The sequence below is a fragment of the Alligator sinensis genome, unplaced genomic scaffold (genome assembly GCF_000455745.1).
Source record: "Alligator sinensis unplaced genomic scaffold, ASM45574v1 scaffold1470_1, whole genome shotgun sequence".
Taxonomy (NCBI): Eukaryota; Metazoa; Chordata; order Crocodylia; family Alligatoridae; genus Alligator; species Alligator sinensis.
The window spans coordinates 36,355-52,107 of NW_005843269.1; the positions used below are offsets into that span (position 1 = coordinate 36,355).

The following is a 15,753-nucleotide window of genomic DNA, read 5'->3' on the forward strand; positions in this document are numbered from 1 at the left end:
AGGTGAGGGGCGCGCACGCCGCGGCCTCCGGGGCCCGGGCCTAGGGCAGGGGCCGGGGGTGGCGGGGCCAGGCCGGGCCGGGCACTCCCCCCTCAGCGCCCTCCTCTCCTCTCCTCTCCCCGCAGGGGTGGCAGGAGGCGCCGGCGGCGGCAACGACTTCCAGTGGTGCTTCTCCCAGGTGAAGGGGGCCATCGACGAAGACGTGGCGGAAGGTAAGAGCCGGGCGCCCGCTCCTGGCGGAGCAATGACTAAGCTCGTGCCTGCGCCGTGCGGAGCCGCGCTCCTGGCGGGCTGGCGCCGGGGGCCGGAGGCGGCTTCCTCCTCCGCTGCCTCCGGGATCGCCCGGGAGAGCGGGGCTGACCGGGGCGGGGGCACGCATGGAGGCTGCCACCTCTGCCAGGCTCCGCTCTGATGCGTCCTCGGGAGAGGCTCCATCTGCAAGCACAGCTGGGAGTCGCCTTGTGGCAATGGAGGATTTGCTGCTTTCTCCTTTGCAAGCCGCAGGTCGTAGAGGATAGGCCCCTCTTGGGAGTGCAGTTGGGGAACAGGAGTCTGCCTTGGCTCTTGACAAGAGCGAGGACATCAGGTGTTTAAAAAATGGGCAGTGTTGAGGCAGGTGATCTTGCTGTACGAGTTGCATGAGAGTTGCCATTTCAGTTTCTTTCTAAGCCTCCCACCTTGGTGCTAGGCTGGTTTGGGTTTGCGGTGGTGAAGCTGCGCGGAGCTCACAACCTCTCATTGCATTGATTCACATTTTTTACTGTATTAAGCGAAAGCAGTACTTCCATAACCTGCAAATACATCTTCAGTATCTCTTGCTTGTCTCTAGGAAAGGTTTTGTTCTTATCGTTGTCCATGACACATGAATTAAACATTGCAGGTTACTTTGAGAGATTTGGGTTTTTTGTTTTTTTTTTATTTGGGGAAGAAAGCACAGTCAAAAATGATTGGCATGGGAGGAGATGTGGAGATTGCTACTAATTTTTCATTTGGTGATTGTCATCTTGAGTGATTAGTTCTCTACTTTTTCCTAAATGTCTAAACTTTCTGGAATTCCTGTTTAAATTAAATATGCTACTAAGGTTTTCATGCTTGCAATGGTCCTCATTTCCTAACATCTCATTTCTTTCTAAAAGCTTAAAGAGCCTTCTTCACACATCTTGCAAAGCAAAGTCATGGCAAGATATTTTGCACACTTTTGTTATTCTCAAGTCACTGTTTATTTACTTTCTGAGCTACCAATATGTCTTACTTCTGTTTATAATGCCATTCCATGTGGAAGAACTTATGTTAGCAAAGACCCAACACACATCCAAGAGTGGTGTTTAGAAAGCTCCATTCATTGATGTAGTCATTAGTGATGGAGAATTGTATAGCTCTAAAAATAATATTCATTCTCAGCATTATGTTATGATTGCATGTTCTTTGACTGTGGAATTGATATTAAGTATCTATTCAATCAGTGGGGGTTTCTGTCCTAAGTAAAAATTGCATATTTAGGGTGTGTGGCCTGATTCACTTTAGGGTTGTAAGCTGTATGGAATCTGACAGGGATCTTTGGCTCACTGCCCACGTAACAGCTGGCTAGTTCAGTCCAAAAATAGGTAGTACTACCAGCATTGGAAAGATGCAGGCAGCCAGGTCTCCAGGGTAATGCATTGGTTCAGCATATTTCTGGGCAGTCTCCACCAGTATTGTTCCTAATTGGCTCCATTTACAAGCTAAAACTGCCTTCCTGTGATTGAACTCAAAAGCAGTGGGGGCCAACCATTTTGACATGTGTGCCACAAATTCCCCCTGCACCCTCCCTGGCCCTAGAGGATAATTGTGGTGCACAGTGAACCTGTCTTATGAGTGGATCTCCCGCACTGATCCCTTTTCCCTTCGTCTGTGTTTTCTGCTTCATACCCTGTGCTCCCTGCCTGATATGTTTTCTGCTCCCTGCCCTTTGTTTCATGTGGAACCTGCCCATGCTACTTGTAGCACAAGTGCTGCAACTTGGCCACTTTTGTCTTAGAGCAGGGCTGTCCAACTGGTGATCCATAGGCTGCATGCAGCTTGTGAGGGATTAATGTTTGGCTCCTGGGTTCTCTCTCGGCTGCTGCTTTCCCCATCAGACCAGTCTGGGTGTCCCCCCCCCCCTTCCTCCCCTGGCTGTGACTTCTTGCCTGTGCCCCAAGGAGTGGGGCAGTGTGGCTACAGAGGGAGTTGAGGGTGAGTTGTGGGCTGGGAGGGAAGGAGTTATGTCTGCAGAGTACAGCAGTAAAGGGGGATGCCCACACAGGTGTGTGTTGGAGCAGAATTGTGCTCATGTACCTACCCACACAGCGCAGCAATAGGAGGGGTGCCCATGCGGATGTATGTTTCAGTGGTGGGTGGGAGGGAGCATTTACACAGCGCGCATGGTGAAGCCTGCACAATGTGGTGCCCCTGGGGCGTGTGGCCCTCAGGGGCTTAGAAGCTGGACAGCCTTGGACCCCGTGCATATGGTGCATACTGAATCTGCCTCACAAGCAAATGTCACTGAGACACATCTGTCAACTTTGGTGTAGGATCTGCCTTCCCAGTTACTATTTTTGTGAGTTGAAACCAGAATTTATAGAAATTTGTTGATGTGGGGTTTCAGTCAGCTAGAGTTCCTTTTTTTTGGCTCAAATTTCTAATTTAATTCCATTTGTTCACAAATTGTGATTTTTTTTTTCCCCCCCCTACATAGTAAATGAAGGTATCAAATGCATCTCTTTAAGGGCGTCTTAAATAATGTTTTTTATGAAAAGCATGGCATTCAGATGAGAGGCTGTATCATTAGCTCTTTACCAATTAATAGCCCCTGTTAACATTTATTTTTATGAAATTATTAGGGTATAATCCTTAATTTTTATGGAAATTGTGGGTGAAGTCCAAATGACCTATAAAATGTCAATGGAGAAAATAGAGTATCCTGGTACTGCATGGCCGTAGAAGTTGATTCTGTTAATTTGGAATCTTTAAAATTGTAATTTGCTACCAAGAGATAGTCTTGCTTCTAACTTGTTGCTAACTTGTTTCTAGATGCCTTCTATAAGGCAAAAACTAATGTTCTGTGACTCGCAGTAGTGATTTGGGGAAAATAATAGGGTCTTTCTCCTGTAGAAGATAACCCAGTAGATTTTTTTGATACTGTACAAAACCTTTTGCACACTAATCAATTCCATTCATTTTTTTGAACAGCCAATATTTGTAAAGTCAAGCACTTTTTTTTTTTTTCTAAGAGGGGATTTTTAATTACATTTTTCATTTTCTCTTGGCTTTTGCCACTTATGATGTTTTTTCCTGTCATCTTTTGTTTTTAAGTGGGATGTGCAAATGACAGCTGGATCTCTTGTCTTGAATTGTGTTAGTGTTTCTCTTCATTCTTCTGAAATATACTGGAGTCTGACTGCACATGTGAGGAAGGTTGTTGCACTGTTGGATCCCAGAACTAGGTTGTGTCCTTGATTGCTGAAACATAAGGTTTAAATGTAATCTTTCACTGAACTATCAACATAAACTTGTTTGGTACACTTGAAATAGAGTAGTATTGGCAACATAACTAATATCCAAGAGTCCTCTGTCACTGTCTGTAGTCCTACAGTAGTTCTTTATCCATTTTTTGTTGTATGGAAAGGGAAAAATGGAGGAAGCATTATCAATAAAGAAATCTGCAAATGACTGTATAAAGAAAATAAAAATTTCAGATGTACAAAGCACCCGTTTTTAATTCACTTGATAGTTACAAGTAAGTTTATTATAACAGGGTTTAGAAGGAAAAAACAATTGGAAAATATAATTTTAGTTCTGCTTTACAGAAATACTGTTAACTTTAGAAGATTACATTCAACACTTATTTCTGTGCATTGTGTTAATGTAAGGAAAATGCTATTAGGATTGTTACTGTCTCCTCATACAGTTACAATTACACCCAAAAGCTCCATTGCCAAATTTAGTCTTTAACTGTTTGAGGTTTCTTGCCTCTTCTAGATGTTGCCTCTGCTGAAACGGGCATTTGAACAAATCACTTTTTTTTTTTAGAGATTAGAATAGAAGTATATGTTGAAATGCAGTATTTTGAGAGTCAAAATGGCTGTGTTAGTGATGAATTTATTAAATGTATTGCTTACAGAAAGATTAGATATTGCAGAAGGACAGGATTGAGGAAGAAGACTGAACAAGAATAGGATACAAGGAGGAATTTGGAGAGCACTGAAATGTGTTGTTAAATGTAATAAAGTTATGCTAATTAAAATTAATTAATACTTCTAAATTGTAGTTTCTTATTTTCAGGGAACATGCATGTGAAAATTGGATTAACTAAACATATGTAAAATTATCTTCTCATCATAAATTTCACTTTAAATGTGTTTCAGCTAGATCGATATCTTGTAATGTTTTCAATAAAAAAAAACAGTCTGTCAATAGGCAAAATACTAAATTAATTCTTAAAAAACAAAATGCCAAACTGTGGTCTGGCCACAGCAATTCCACTTCATTCAAGAAGAAGCTTGTTTATTATCCCTTTTAGATGAACGTTAATCCATTGTATGTATCAGCATGATGATATATTCAGATCTTTGAGGTCAAAAGCCATGGCCACGTTCCCTAATCACTTTCCAGTGTGATTAATGGAATAATGTTTATAATTTTAAAATATGTCTAACCAGTACCACAGATCTTTTGATTCAGTTTTACTGGTGACTAGCCAGGGATCTATTGAAATATTGGAAATAATCTGATACTTGTGAGCCGGACAACTTGTATGTACTTGATTTTTTTTTTTTTTTTTGGAGAAGTTTGCTAATACTGTTAACACTTTGGTTCATTCATTTTCCCTAAAAGCAGTATGTGCGTGCACACGCGTGCATGCATGGAGCACTATTTAAAGTTCGATAGGGGCCACCTGAATGCAGTATTTTGTAAAATCAGAACTTTAGTTTTTGTAGTAAGCTTAAATATGAGAGTGCAATTAAAATGATGAAGTGGTCATTAACTTCTTAAAGTCCATGTATTGTTTGATATTATTGGACTTTCCACATATGTTTAGATCAGTGGTTCTCAACCTCATTAGACTTGTAACATCTCTTGGAATATAACCACCTTTTAGTTTTCTTTTGACTATGCAAAAGTAATACAGCAATTTTCTGCTGCAAGGAACTCAAAGACCACAGCAGGGTTTTTTTGACTCTGTGGATTCCTGTTTGAAATGTTTAGGTTTATTTTATGAATTATGTAGGTGTTTGCACATGCAACAGTGCTAACATTGCATGGTACCCTGTGGCACTTCTGAAAGGATCTCAAGGAACTCTGGGGTGTCATGGTACCCTGGCTGGTTTAGATACGAGAGACAGTTTTAAGGTTAGAGCAATATTGCTGAGAAGTTCTTCCACCAGACACAAGATCATTGATAACGTTGCTGGCTTAAATGACTCTCACCTTACTGTTACCATCATTGTCACAGGTTTACTGAGAGATTGCTTTCTTATTTTATGGCTTGCCATTGTGCATAGCACTCTACAAAAAGAAAGAAAACTATAGTATAATAAAAAGTTATTTTAGACTGTAATCTGATCATTGCTTTATTGGTTCTGTTTAACTGATACGGAAAGCTTCTAATGGTAAAGCTTTTTTAAAACAATAATTGATTTTAAAATGTTTCACACTGTTCAGGGATTAGCTGTCTTATTCTCATAGATGTTAACAAGGCTAAATCCTGCTTGATTACACTATTAAAATTATCCTCTAACGGAGAGTGTAACTGTTAAACATTTATCTCACTGGAATTGGTTTGCCATTTTTGGGTCACCCGTTTTTTTCCATTTTCAGAAGAATTTTAATGGCAAGACGAAAAAACAGCTCCTGTTTTGCCAGCCTTAAAATTTCAAATGTATATGATGGTAACTGTAATTATATTACCTACATTTACTCTGATCCTTCAAATCCTTTACCTGCCCTCTGCTCACTAATCCATTTCTAGCAGGACTGTTGGTGAATAGTCCAAAGACCACTCTTACCCACAATATAGAATTCCCTGAAAATGCACTGCTCTGAGCAAGACAGCAACTAACCTTCAGTTCTACAGATAGCATCTTTTTAAATTCTAGTACTTTACAGCCTGTAAAGACCAGAAACTGAACTTTGCCATTAGAAAGGGAGAAAATAACATCTTAAAAGTAAATATGTTTGTCACTAGTAATTAGCAGGCTTTAAATCAGCTTGTCATGTGTGGGAACAGCTGCTTTAGAGGTTTCTAGTTGGTTTCATTTTCCCTTAAGAGTCTGTACAGTGAATTTTCTAATGTTGAGAGAGAACTTACAAGTGAATTATATGTAAAGTAATGTTTTTATGTAAAGTATTTTTAACAATATTTAGGGAGTCCTAAAGATTTGTAATGGACGTGCATGTTTAGAATAGTGTCAAGGTTTTACTGGAATTAACTTGATTTTTATTTTGCTTCTGACCAGCCAAATAAAGTAATATGGTCAACACAAATATAAGCCAGTAATCTTTATTGCACCACCATGTATTTATTATTTTCCTCTATGGCATGGGGTTTTCAACATTTTTTTAGTAAGTGTACCCCCAGCAGCTGGGGAGGGCGAAAGGGGGGGTAGCACGTGGCTGGACGCGGGCACAGGAGTGGCATGTAGCTGGACACAGAGCGGCAGCAATGTGGGGTGGTAGGTGACAGTGGCTGCGTGTAAGCTTCCCCCTCTTCCCCCCCACCCCATCCCCCGCATCCAGCTGGCCTGGCAGGGCCTGTGTGGCCCACAAAGGGGTGCTGCTGCCCTCACCCTGCCCCGTCCCTGCTCCTGGGAGGCGGTGGCATCGGGTTGTGGGTTACCATCATATACATTTGACATTTTAAGCCTGGCAAAACAGGAGCTCTATCCCCATCCGCCAGCATGTACCCCCTAGGGCCTTCCCAAGTACCCCCTGCATTTGGGGACTGACAACCCCTGCTTTATGGTGTTCAAGTTCATAATGGGGGGCAGGGGGAGTGTGGCTTGGGATAAGGAAGTTTTGGCATTTAATAGAGAAACCTTTGAAAACTAAAATTCTCTGAGAGATGGAAGTAGGTGCTATTACTAGATGGAAGGCTTGGGGCTTACTTTTAAATTCTAAGGGAAAACGAGATGGTTGAGTTTTGTCTTGCAGGTTTTTTTGCCTTTTTCTTATTGGAAGATGATAAGAGGGCATTAGGACATATGGGAGATGTTGGAGAATAGTGATTCAGAAATCTATTGTTCCACTTTAGCCTGCCAAGCAAACTTTTGTTTCCAGGGTTTTTCTTTTCAATAAAGCAGCTATGCAAAGTAAAGTTAGGAAACAACTACATAGGGCAGGCAGATCTTTAGAATAAGGAAGAGAAAGCAGACTAGGAGAAAATGGAGGTAAGGTTTTGAGTCCAAATAAGAAAATAAATTCTACAAGGGTAGGAGATGACTTGGGTTGTAAGAGAAAATTAATATTAATATACATTAATATTGTTTAATTATATATTTCATTCCTTTTGTTGCTGCCAAAAATGGTATTTCAGTCAAATATGTGGTCTAGTTCATGAAGAAGTAATAAATAGTATAGGATGCAAAATGAAGAATACTTGAAGAAAATTGCAAGAGCAGATTTGAAAAGAAATTGTGGAAATACAGAAGTTATAAGTTTCTAAAACATTTGTAATCTTGTTTTGTTAACATAGAAAGTTATTGCAGTCTCCCAACTACTCTTGCAAAGAAAAATATTGGTTGTTACCTTGAACAGACTGGGAAGAGCAGTAGTAGGTTGTATAAAGACCGTGCGTGATGTTATTGTCTGTGCTGATATGGTTTTTCCTCCTGTCTGCACTGCTGATCATATTCTTGAATTTTTCCTTTTTTCTTTCACATAACTTAAAATACACATACTTTTCTATATTTTAATCTGTGTTAAGTTACATCATGGTAAAAGTCTAATGAAAACTATGCAGTTGTATCATTAACCTTTGTTCACTGGATTTTTTTAGAGTGCAAGTTTGTGTTTCTTTGGAAGGTGCCATCATTTAACTAAAGGTGTGGCTCTTAAACCAGTTTTACTTAACTCAAATAAACACCTTTTATGGAGGTTCTCTTTTTTGGATTTAGTTACACCCGTTAATAGATTTAAACTCAACAGAAATACATGCCCATCTTACATTTTTGCACATGTTTAACTACTCAGCTGAGCCACCACCTGCCTCAGGTTGGTGTTAAAATCCAGGACAAAGGCGGAGTCCCCTCCCCCCACAATGCTGAATGAGGGAAAAGCTTTGCCTTGTTATTGAGTAAATATGATAGATGGACAATTTGAAAGAGTAATAACAGGTGATTCTTGCGATTATAGGGACAGTAATGTTAAACGGTTTAAAATCTGTGTAAATTTTATATGGCTCATTCTAGAAAGTTGTATTTTTTTGTTTTTTGGTGGTTTTTGGTAGAACATTTACCTTTGATTCAGAACGAAGCAGTCTTTAGGAGACAGCTTTACCAAAGCGCATAAGGAGGCAAGATAAGCTTTCATAGTATAAGCTGGTTGCAACTTTTACTATGAAGAACCTTGTCCTCCTATGATATTATGCATGAACTTTGCAGGCTACCTACACAATGAAATTCTTTTCTTTCATTGAAAAGAATTGGGATATGTGTATGGACAGATAGAAAAATTATACCCCTTAACTCACTAGAGGCTGTGTATAAACGTTCATTCTAACCTTGAACATTTTCTACTGCTAGAAATGACACTGGGAGAGGGAACAGTACAGACATTCATTCTGCAACTGCCTCCTCTCCATTGCTCTTTGTGTCTTCCGCAGTCTGGGTCTTCCCATTCTGGGGAAAGTGTGGGCTGCTCCATTCCTCCTGTTCCCATTTGCACTAGAACAACAGGGTAAAGCTCTGTCTGCTTCTTACACCGGGAACTCCAGAGTGAGAAGCAGGCGGGGTGTAGCTGGCAGCTGTGCCTCCCCTCACATTCCCTCATAGTCTGTGGGGCTGCCCCCTGCACCTTCTCCAGACCAGTGTCCCTAGTCTTGGGAAGGCATAGGAGGCTTTCCTCTAGCTCCACTACTATTCTCCCCCCCAAAAAGCCCCGGGAAAATGTGAGGATGTTCACTCTCCCAGGAGTGATTTAACCTTGGTTTCCAGGTTATTTTTCTCCCATTTTTGCTACGGAAGAAAAAGCTTGAATATTTGTAATCTTGTGGTTTCTACCAGGAAAACAATGATTATCCCAGTACAAACTGAACATCTGTACGTAGAATGTAGACTGATAAATAAATTCTAGTTATCACAAGACTGAGAGTGTGTACATCGAATTTTAATACTGCATTGTCGTTTGAGCTGCCAAGCAAGATCTGTGTCGGTATGTTATTACAAAGGCAGTCATTTAAAATTTTGCAGTATACAGTTAATGAAGATGAGTCCCATTTGTAGTGTTTGTGGTGGTGTATTGTTCAGGATCCTGAACTGGTGCTTTTTAGAGGTGCACTGATTGATCCAATATCGGAAATCAGCCTGATGTGGCTGATAATTTGGCTAATAAATGTCCGTGTGTGCCTGCAGCCACATCACAGCATGTAGCAGCAATGAACACAGCCCGGCAGCTTGTAGAGTTGCATCCAGCTGGTAAGTCTATAGTGGTTGAAGAGGAGTGGGGAGAGAAGAGGCATGGGGGGATAGCTCAAAGCTCCCTGTGTTGAGGGAGGGAGTGGGGCTGGGGCCAGGGCCTGCCCTCCCCCATGCCCCCCCTCCATGCCCTCCTGGGGTACATGCAGTGGCGGGAGCCGCTCCCCCTCCCTGCACCCCCTGGGTGAGCTGCAGCTCTATCCTGTGCTCCACTCTGGCTGGGCAGTGCCTACACCAGCCTCACTCCCTCCCTCACTGCAGGGAGCATTGATCTGCCCTCCACTCCCCTTTCCTCCCCCCTCCACTTCCATCACAACAGACTTACTAGCTGGATGCAGCTGTATTGGAAATCTGATCAGTGTTGGCCAATATGCCTCCTTAAAAATCGGCTATCGGTATCAGCCCCCAAAATCTCTATCACTGCACCCCTAGTCCTTTTAATGGTAACTCACAAATTCCAAATTACTATTTGTGTTCCAGGATGGTTAGTTCCTTCCCTTTCTTGAGCCATCACATTGTAAAAATTTCCATCGGTTACTTATACCTTTGATATCAGTGGTTCCCATCCTTTTTTCTTTCATGCCCTGTTGCTGAGAGTGGCGTGTGGCGGCGGTGGCCCAGGGGCAGGGGAGCTCCCGGCACATGGCGCAGCCTATCTCTTCTGTTCAGTGCTGCCGGCATTACCCCCACGACCCTCATTTGGGTTGCGACTTGGGCTTGGGAACTGCTGTTCTATATGAAGGTAGTTTGTTAGGTATGGACTTGTCAAGATATAAACCAGTGACAGGCTGTGAATTTACCGGGCATCATCTATTCCAGGGATGGACTGTTATTTTGGCTGGAGGGCTACTTAATGGGTTTTGAGGACCCATTGAGGGCCACATTCTTCCCTGCCCTTCCCTTCCCTTCCCTTCCCTTCCCTGCTGGAGTTGTAGTTCACCACAGCAGGCAGGCGGCAGCGTCATTTGTTGATGCTGCCAGTAAGTTCAGGAGCTCAGATGCAAAACCTGGCAGCAGCGTTCACAGCTGATGCCGACGCTGACACCACCGTCCTCCTGGCCAGTGGTGTTAGCTGTGGACCCAGGCAGGAGCTGCTGCCATGCCAGGTGGGTGGCTGCGTCAGCTGTTGGTGCAGCCAGCAGATTCCGGAGCCCTGATGTGGAGCCTGCCAGCAGTGTCAACAGCTGGTGCTGCTGCATGCCCAGAGTGGCAGCAGCACCTGCTTGGATCCATAGCTGATGCTGCCGGCAGGTTCTGGGTTGTGGCTCTGGGTGGGAGCTTCTACTGCACTAGGAGGGTGGTGGCGTCAGATATGGATGCCGCTGGCAGGTTCTGCATCCAGCCAGCCTCCCAGCAGCATCCACAGCTGGGCCCCGCTGCAGTGGAAGCTCCACCCAGGTCCTCAGCTGATGTCTGATGCTGCTGGGCAGAATTAATGCTGCCCACCCACCTGGCACCGTGCTGCCATTGGAGCTGCTGGCTACTCATGGGCCAGATCCAATTGGTTGGCGGCCATCCACCCACAGACCGGATCAAATCTGTTGGTGGACCAGATTTGGCCTGCATGCCATATTTTACCCACTTCCATGTATTCTGTAGTTCCTATTTGCATAAAGTTACCAGATTTGCCCGTCACCTTGGGGTGCGCTTATTTATTAGGGGTACGTTTCTGGGGTCTCTCTAATTCTCTCTATGTGCTGCTTGTGTTCTTGTGTTTCTATATGGAGCTGTATCTATCCCTTCTGCAAGTCCTCACACCCAATGGAACTATGTTGCAGGACTCAGTTTCAATGGGGCTGGGTTCCTCCAGCCACCAAATCTCTCTCTCTGTCTCTCTCTCTCTCTGTCTCTCTGTCTCTGTCTCTGTCTCTCTCTCCCCATGCCTGACCCGGCTGGGTTGATCAGCGTGTACAGGCTGACGCCCTCGAATTAGTTCATTAAGGTAACAATAAAATGCAGTCAGACACAAGCACACAGGTGAACAGAATACCTCTGAATCAGGCTGGGTGTCCAGCTGACACCCTTGTAGACCAGCATTCAGTTCATTAGGGCATGTCTGAGCCAAACTGGGTCAGTCAGCCTATATAAGCTGATCCCCATATGTGTCTCAAACTCAGCATGTCCCAATCTTTTGCCCTATCTGTCCTAGTAGTGGTAGCCTCTTGATGAGCGAACCCACAGTATTTGGGGGCTTTACAGGGATCTTTGGCTTAGGTGAAAGAAGCGTTGCTGCAGAGTAAGTGGGGAAGGGGAAGTAGAGAAGGAAAAATACACCTGGTTATCACCAGTTGGACTATAAAAGTTATTTATTGCTAAGTATATGAAATTTATGATGGTACTGGTATTAATAGCCATGCAAGGAAAAATAAACAGAAACAATTACAATATTACCCTGGTTCAGTTGAGCATTTGGGGAAACCTGGCTCATGCTTAACTAATAAAATTCAGGTTCAGAAAGCTACGCCTAGAGAGAAAAAGAGAGAGAGGGAGAGCGCATGCGAGCTGGGATCTCACCATTCCAAGTTACTCAGGTGTTTTGTTGTCAGGCAGAGTTCTTAGCACAATCTCTGAAAGTTAAACAGGCGACAGAAAGAGATGATCTGTTTACCCCAGCTTCTCAAGAGCAACAGCGGATGGTGTCAGAGAGATTTGTCCCTCTTGAAGCCCACTGTTTGCTGCTTTACTGCTTTCTTATACCCTTAGTCCAGCCTCTTCAAAGCATTCTTTTAATTTTGTAAATCAAGAGGGTCCCATGCCATAATTGACAGGGAAAATCCTGTTATGTAAACAGTTTCAATTTAAATGAATTACCTTTCTCAGTGACAAGGGGTTATCTGGTTTGGAACATCTCAAGAACCTGATTAACAACCAGGAAAAACATATGGTTTTAAGGGGTAACCAGACAGGTGCTGACTTGAAATTATTATGAATACAGAAGATAAACTGGAAGGGATACCACATTATTTCTTCTCAGATGGCCTAGCTATGCTTGCACTGTGAAGTCAGCATCAGTGTTTTGTATTTTACCTGTTGTGCATAAGCCTCAGCTTAGCATGACTTCCAGATCTTACCTTAGTCTTTTACTGGTGCCTTGATTTGGTCTGTTTTTTAAAACAGGAAATCCCAAGGGGACATGGAACATTTTTAAGGGGATTACTTGGAGTGTTCATAAACTTTGTGGGGAGGACTTCCACCAGTCATCCCGGGAAAAGTATGACAGCATTTGTAGTCAGGGTTCCAATGGGCTGCTCGTTGTGGTGAACCCTTAACCATTGTTCAACTGTCGCCTATACCCCCTCTGACTCAGTCTGTTGCCTCAGCATTCCCTAACCCGGCAACCAAGTTTTAGGCAATCAAGGTTATATAGTCCTCCATACTTGGACCAGGGAATGTATGGCCCAAAATGCCTATTGAACTTTTCTGCTGCTTAGTTCTGGTTAGATGAGGTGTGGGGGAGAGGGGACGGGGAAAGTCCTTTATAAGTCCAGCAAGCTGGGTGCCAGGGTTCCCTCAGGAACACAGAGCTGACAGGTAACAATACCTCATGGTAAATGTGACGTAGATTACCCTACAGATTAAGAGTAAGAATGTGGGTACAGTAGTTAGTTACCATGGAGGAAGTGACACAGTGAGTTCACAGGCAGTCTTCCTGGCAACTTTTTCATGCCCCCCTGCTCCAGCCCCACAAGAGGAAGTCTACAGAGACAGCCTTCCGTGCCTTTCTAAACAATACAAAATTAGTTTTGTAGTTTTCTGTGGGTGAACCATTCATAAGAAAACTGCTTTCAAGTGTGGTATACCAGAAAAATCTATTGTTTCTCTACAGGGGGGAAGGTACTTTGCTGTGAATGTTACTTGTACTCTTTCCTCATTGTTCTGGGAAATTTCATTACTGGTTAGTTCCCTGTTGTGAAAGATTGCCTGATGTGTTTTGGTAGAAGAGAGAAAGCTGGTGTTTCTGCAAATTAATAGAAGAAAATTCTTGTATGTGAGAAATTATAGTTAAAAATATACTAAGATTTGTGTGGTGGGTTTATTAAAACCTGTAATTATTTTGCTTTCTTTAAAGAGGAGTAGAGTTTAAAGGAGATGTATAAAGGGAGGAAACGTGGGTGTGTGTACAATGTATAAAGGTGTGAAAATCCTTTCCAATTCCTTCCTCCACCTCCCAAGAAACCAGGATCTGGTCCGTCTTGGAGAACTAGATAATTTTGCATGATGAGGGAATCTGCTTCAGGATGACTAAATGGAATAAACCTATCTGAAATGTAAATTTTATTTGGACACACTTAAAACTGTTGTTTTGCTGTTGCCTATTTGTCTTACACGTTGAAGAGCTGTGCGCAGCTATATATATATATATATATATAGGTCAGCTCATCTTACGCAGGGGTTAGGTGCTGAAGTCAGCGCATAAAGCGAAAATCGCGTAAGGTGAAAATCGGTGACTATACGCGGGGTGGGAGGTGGGGCGGGGCTTGAGTTTGTATGTGGCACCATGCTTAGAGCTGTGTGGCTGGTGGCAGCGGCGCAGCGCGGGGTGGTGGTGGAGATGGCTGCGTGCCGCCCGACCACCACCACGCTGCCGCCTGGCGGCCGGCCACACAGCTCTGGGCACAGTTCCATGGCGACAGCAGGAGGTTTTGTAGGCAGTGGCTGTCACCGCCAGAATGGACCTCCAGATAAGCGGCAGCGCCACGTGCGAGCTCAAGCCCCGCCCCCTCCCACCCCACGTATAGTTGAATTCGCGCAAGTTAAATGCGTGTATGATGCAACTGACGTGTGTGTGTGTGTATGCAGCTCTTCCTTTCTTCAATTAAGGGTTCAGAAAAAATTCAGTACACATCTGAGATGAATCCAGAAAAAATCTAGTTCAGGTTAGTCTTGTAACACTTGGGGTGATTTTAGAAGTTTTTGGGGGGTCAGGGGAGGGGGGAGGAATCAGAAAGCATTTTTTCACTATATATATATATATATATATATATATATATATATATGGAAATAATCTGCATACGGTAGAAATAATCTGCATTACATTATATATGTTTGTCTATGTAAAATTATATTTTTTTATAATATGCATAGTATTTATTTTGTATTGTATATATTTATATAAAATATTAAGTTCTCTAACACAGAGAGGGAAGATTTGAAATGCCTTATAAAGTTCAAGAGAAAAAGCAGCCCTAGTATTTTATTTTTCCTTTACATTAAACAACCTTATTATCCTCTCTGTTCATATGAACTGCTTGTTACCTCCTATGGAGATGAAAATTTGAAATGTATCAAAGGCATAATAGTTCATGATTTCTGCTCATGATATTCTTAAATTTACTTTTTGAGAACTTTTGTTGAAAAAGCCAAGAACATCTCTGCAGTAAAGTGCAACAGTTCCTGTCCCTTCTATTATGCTTGCACTTTTTTCTGGTGCTGTAGGTATGCTGCAAAAATGTATTTTCCAGGTTAAACAACAAAACCCCAATGCACTAGAGCTAGCCTCTCGGTAAGAAATAGAGCATTTTATGACGCATTTTTGGTGGTAAGCTGGAGAATCAGGAATTTAGTAACCTTTTCCAAAGTAGAAACTGCTGTGGTAGCTCTACATTAGTTTGTCCAACATGCGGGCCACCATGCAGCCCGCCAAGCCATTTTCTGAGGCCGAGGTGCTGCGACGGGAAATGAAAGTAAACACTGTTTACTTTTGTTCCCACCCCTTGTCCCTCCCCCAGCCTCTTAGCAGATTCCTAATGGCTGCTGAGGGCCTGGGGAAGGACCAAGGTTCCCACATGCACGGCGTCAGCTTGACGTTGCTGACGCCGTGCATGTGGGAAGAGGAGGAGTAGCCGTGTGCCGCTCAGGACGGGATGAGCCCAGCTGGAGTAGCAGGGGCTCAGCTGCACTTTCCCCCTACCTGCTCTGGTTAGTCCCGAGCGGCACACGGCTCCGCCACTGCTTTTGCTGGCTGGTGCCGACCCGAGCGGATCTGTCCGATCCGGAGCAGCATGAAGGTGAAGCCGGATTCCCACGTGCTGCTGGGGACAGGAGGAGCCTGGCTGGGTTGGCACTGGCCAGCAGAAGCGGCGGATGGGGCAAGGGTCGGGCC

General features: G+C 43.4%; 1 protein-coding gene across 3 annotated transcripts in view; it reads left to right on the forward strand.

Annotated features, from left to right (window-relative positions):
- The window catches only part of LOC102380229 (serine/threonine-protein phosphatase 2A 55 kDa regulatory subunit B delta isoform), a 47,340-nt gene that overhangs the window by 1,576 nt on the left and 30,011 nt on the right, over positions 1–15,753 (forward strand). For all 3 annotated transcript variants that reach the window (XM_025194627.1, XM_014527026.2, XM_025194628.1), the window contains one exon: positions 126–212. In XM_025194627.1, the coding sequence (XP_025050412.1) occupies positions 126–212 (87 nt within the window). Of the gene's footprint in view, positions 1–125; positions 213–15,753 lie in introns of those variants that run through there.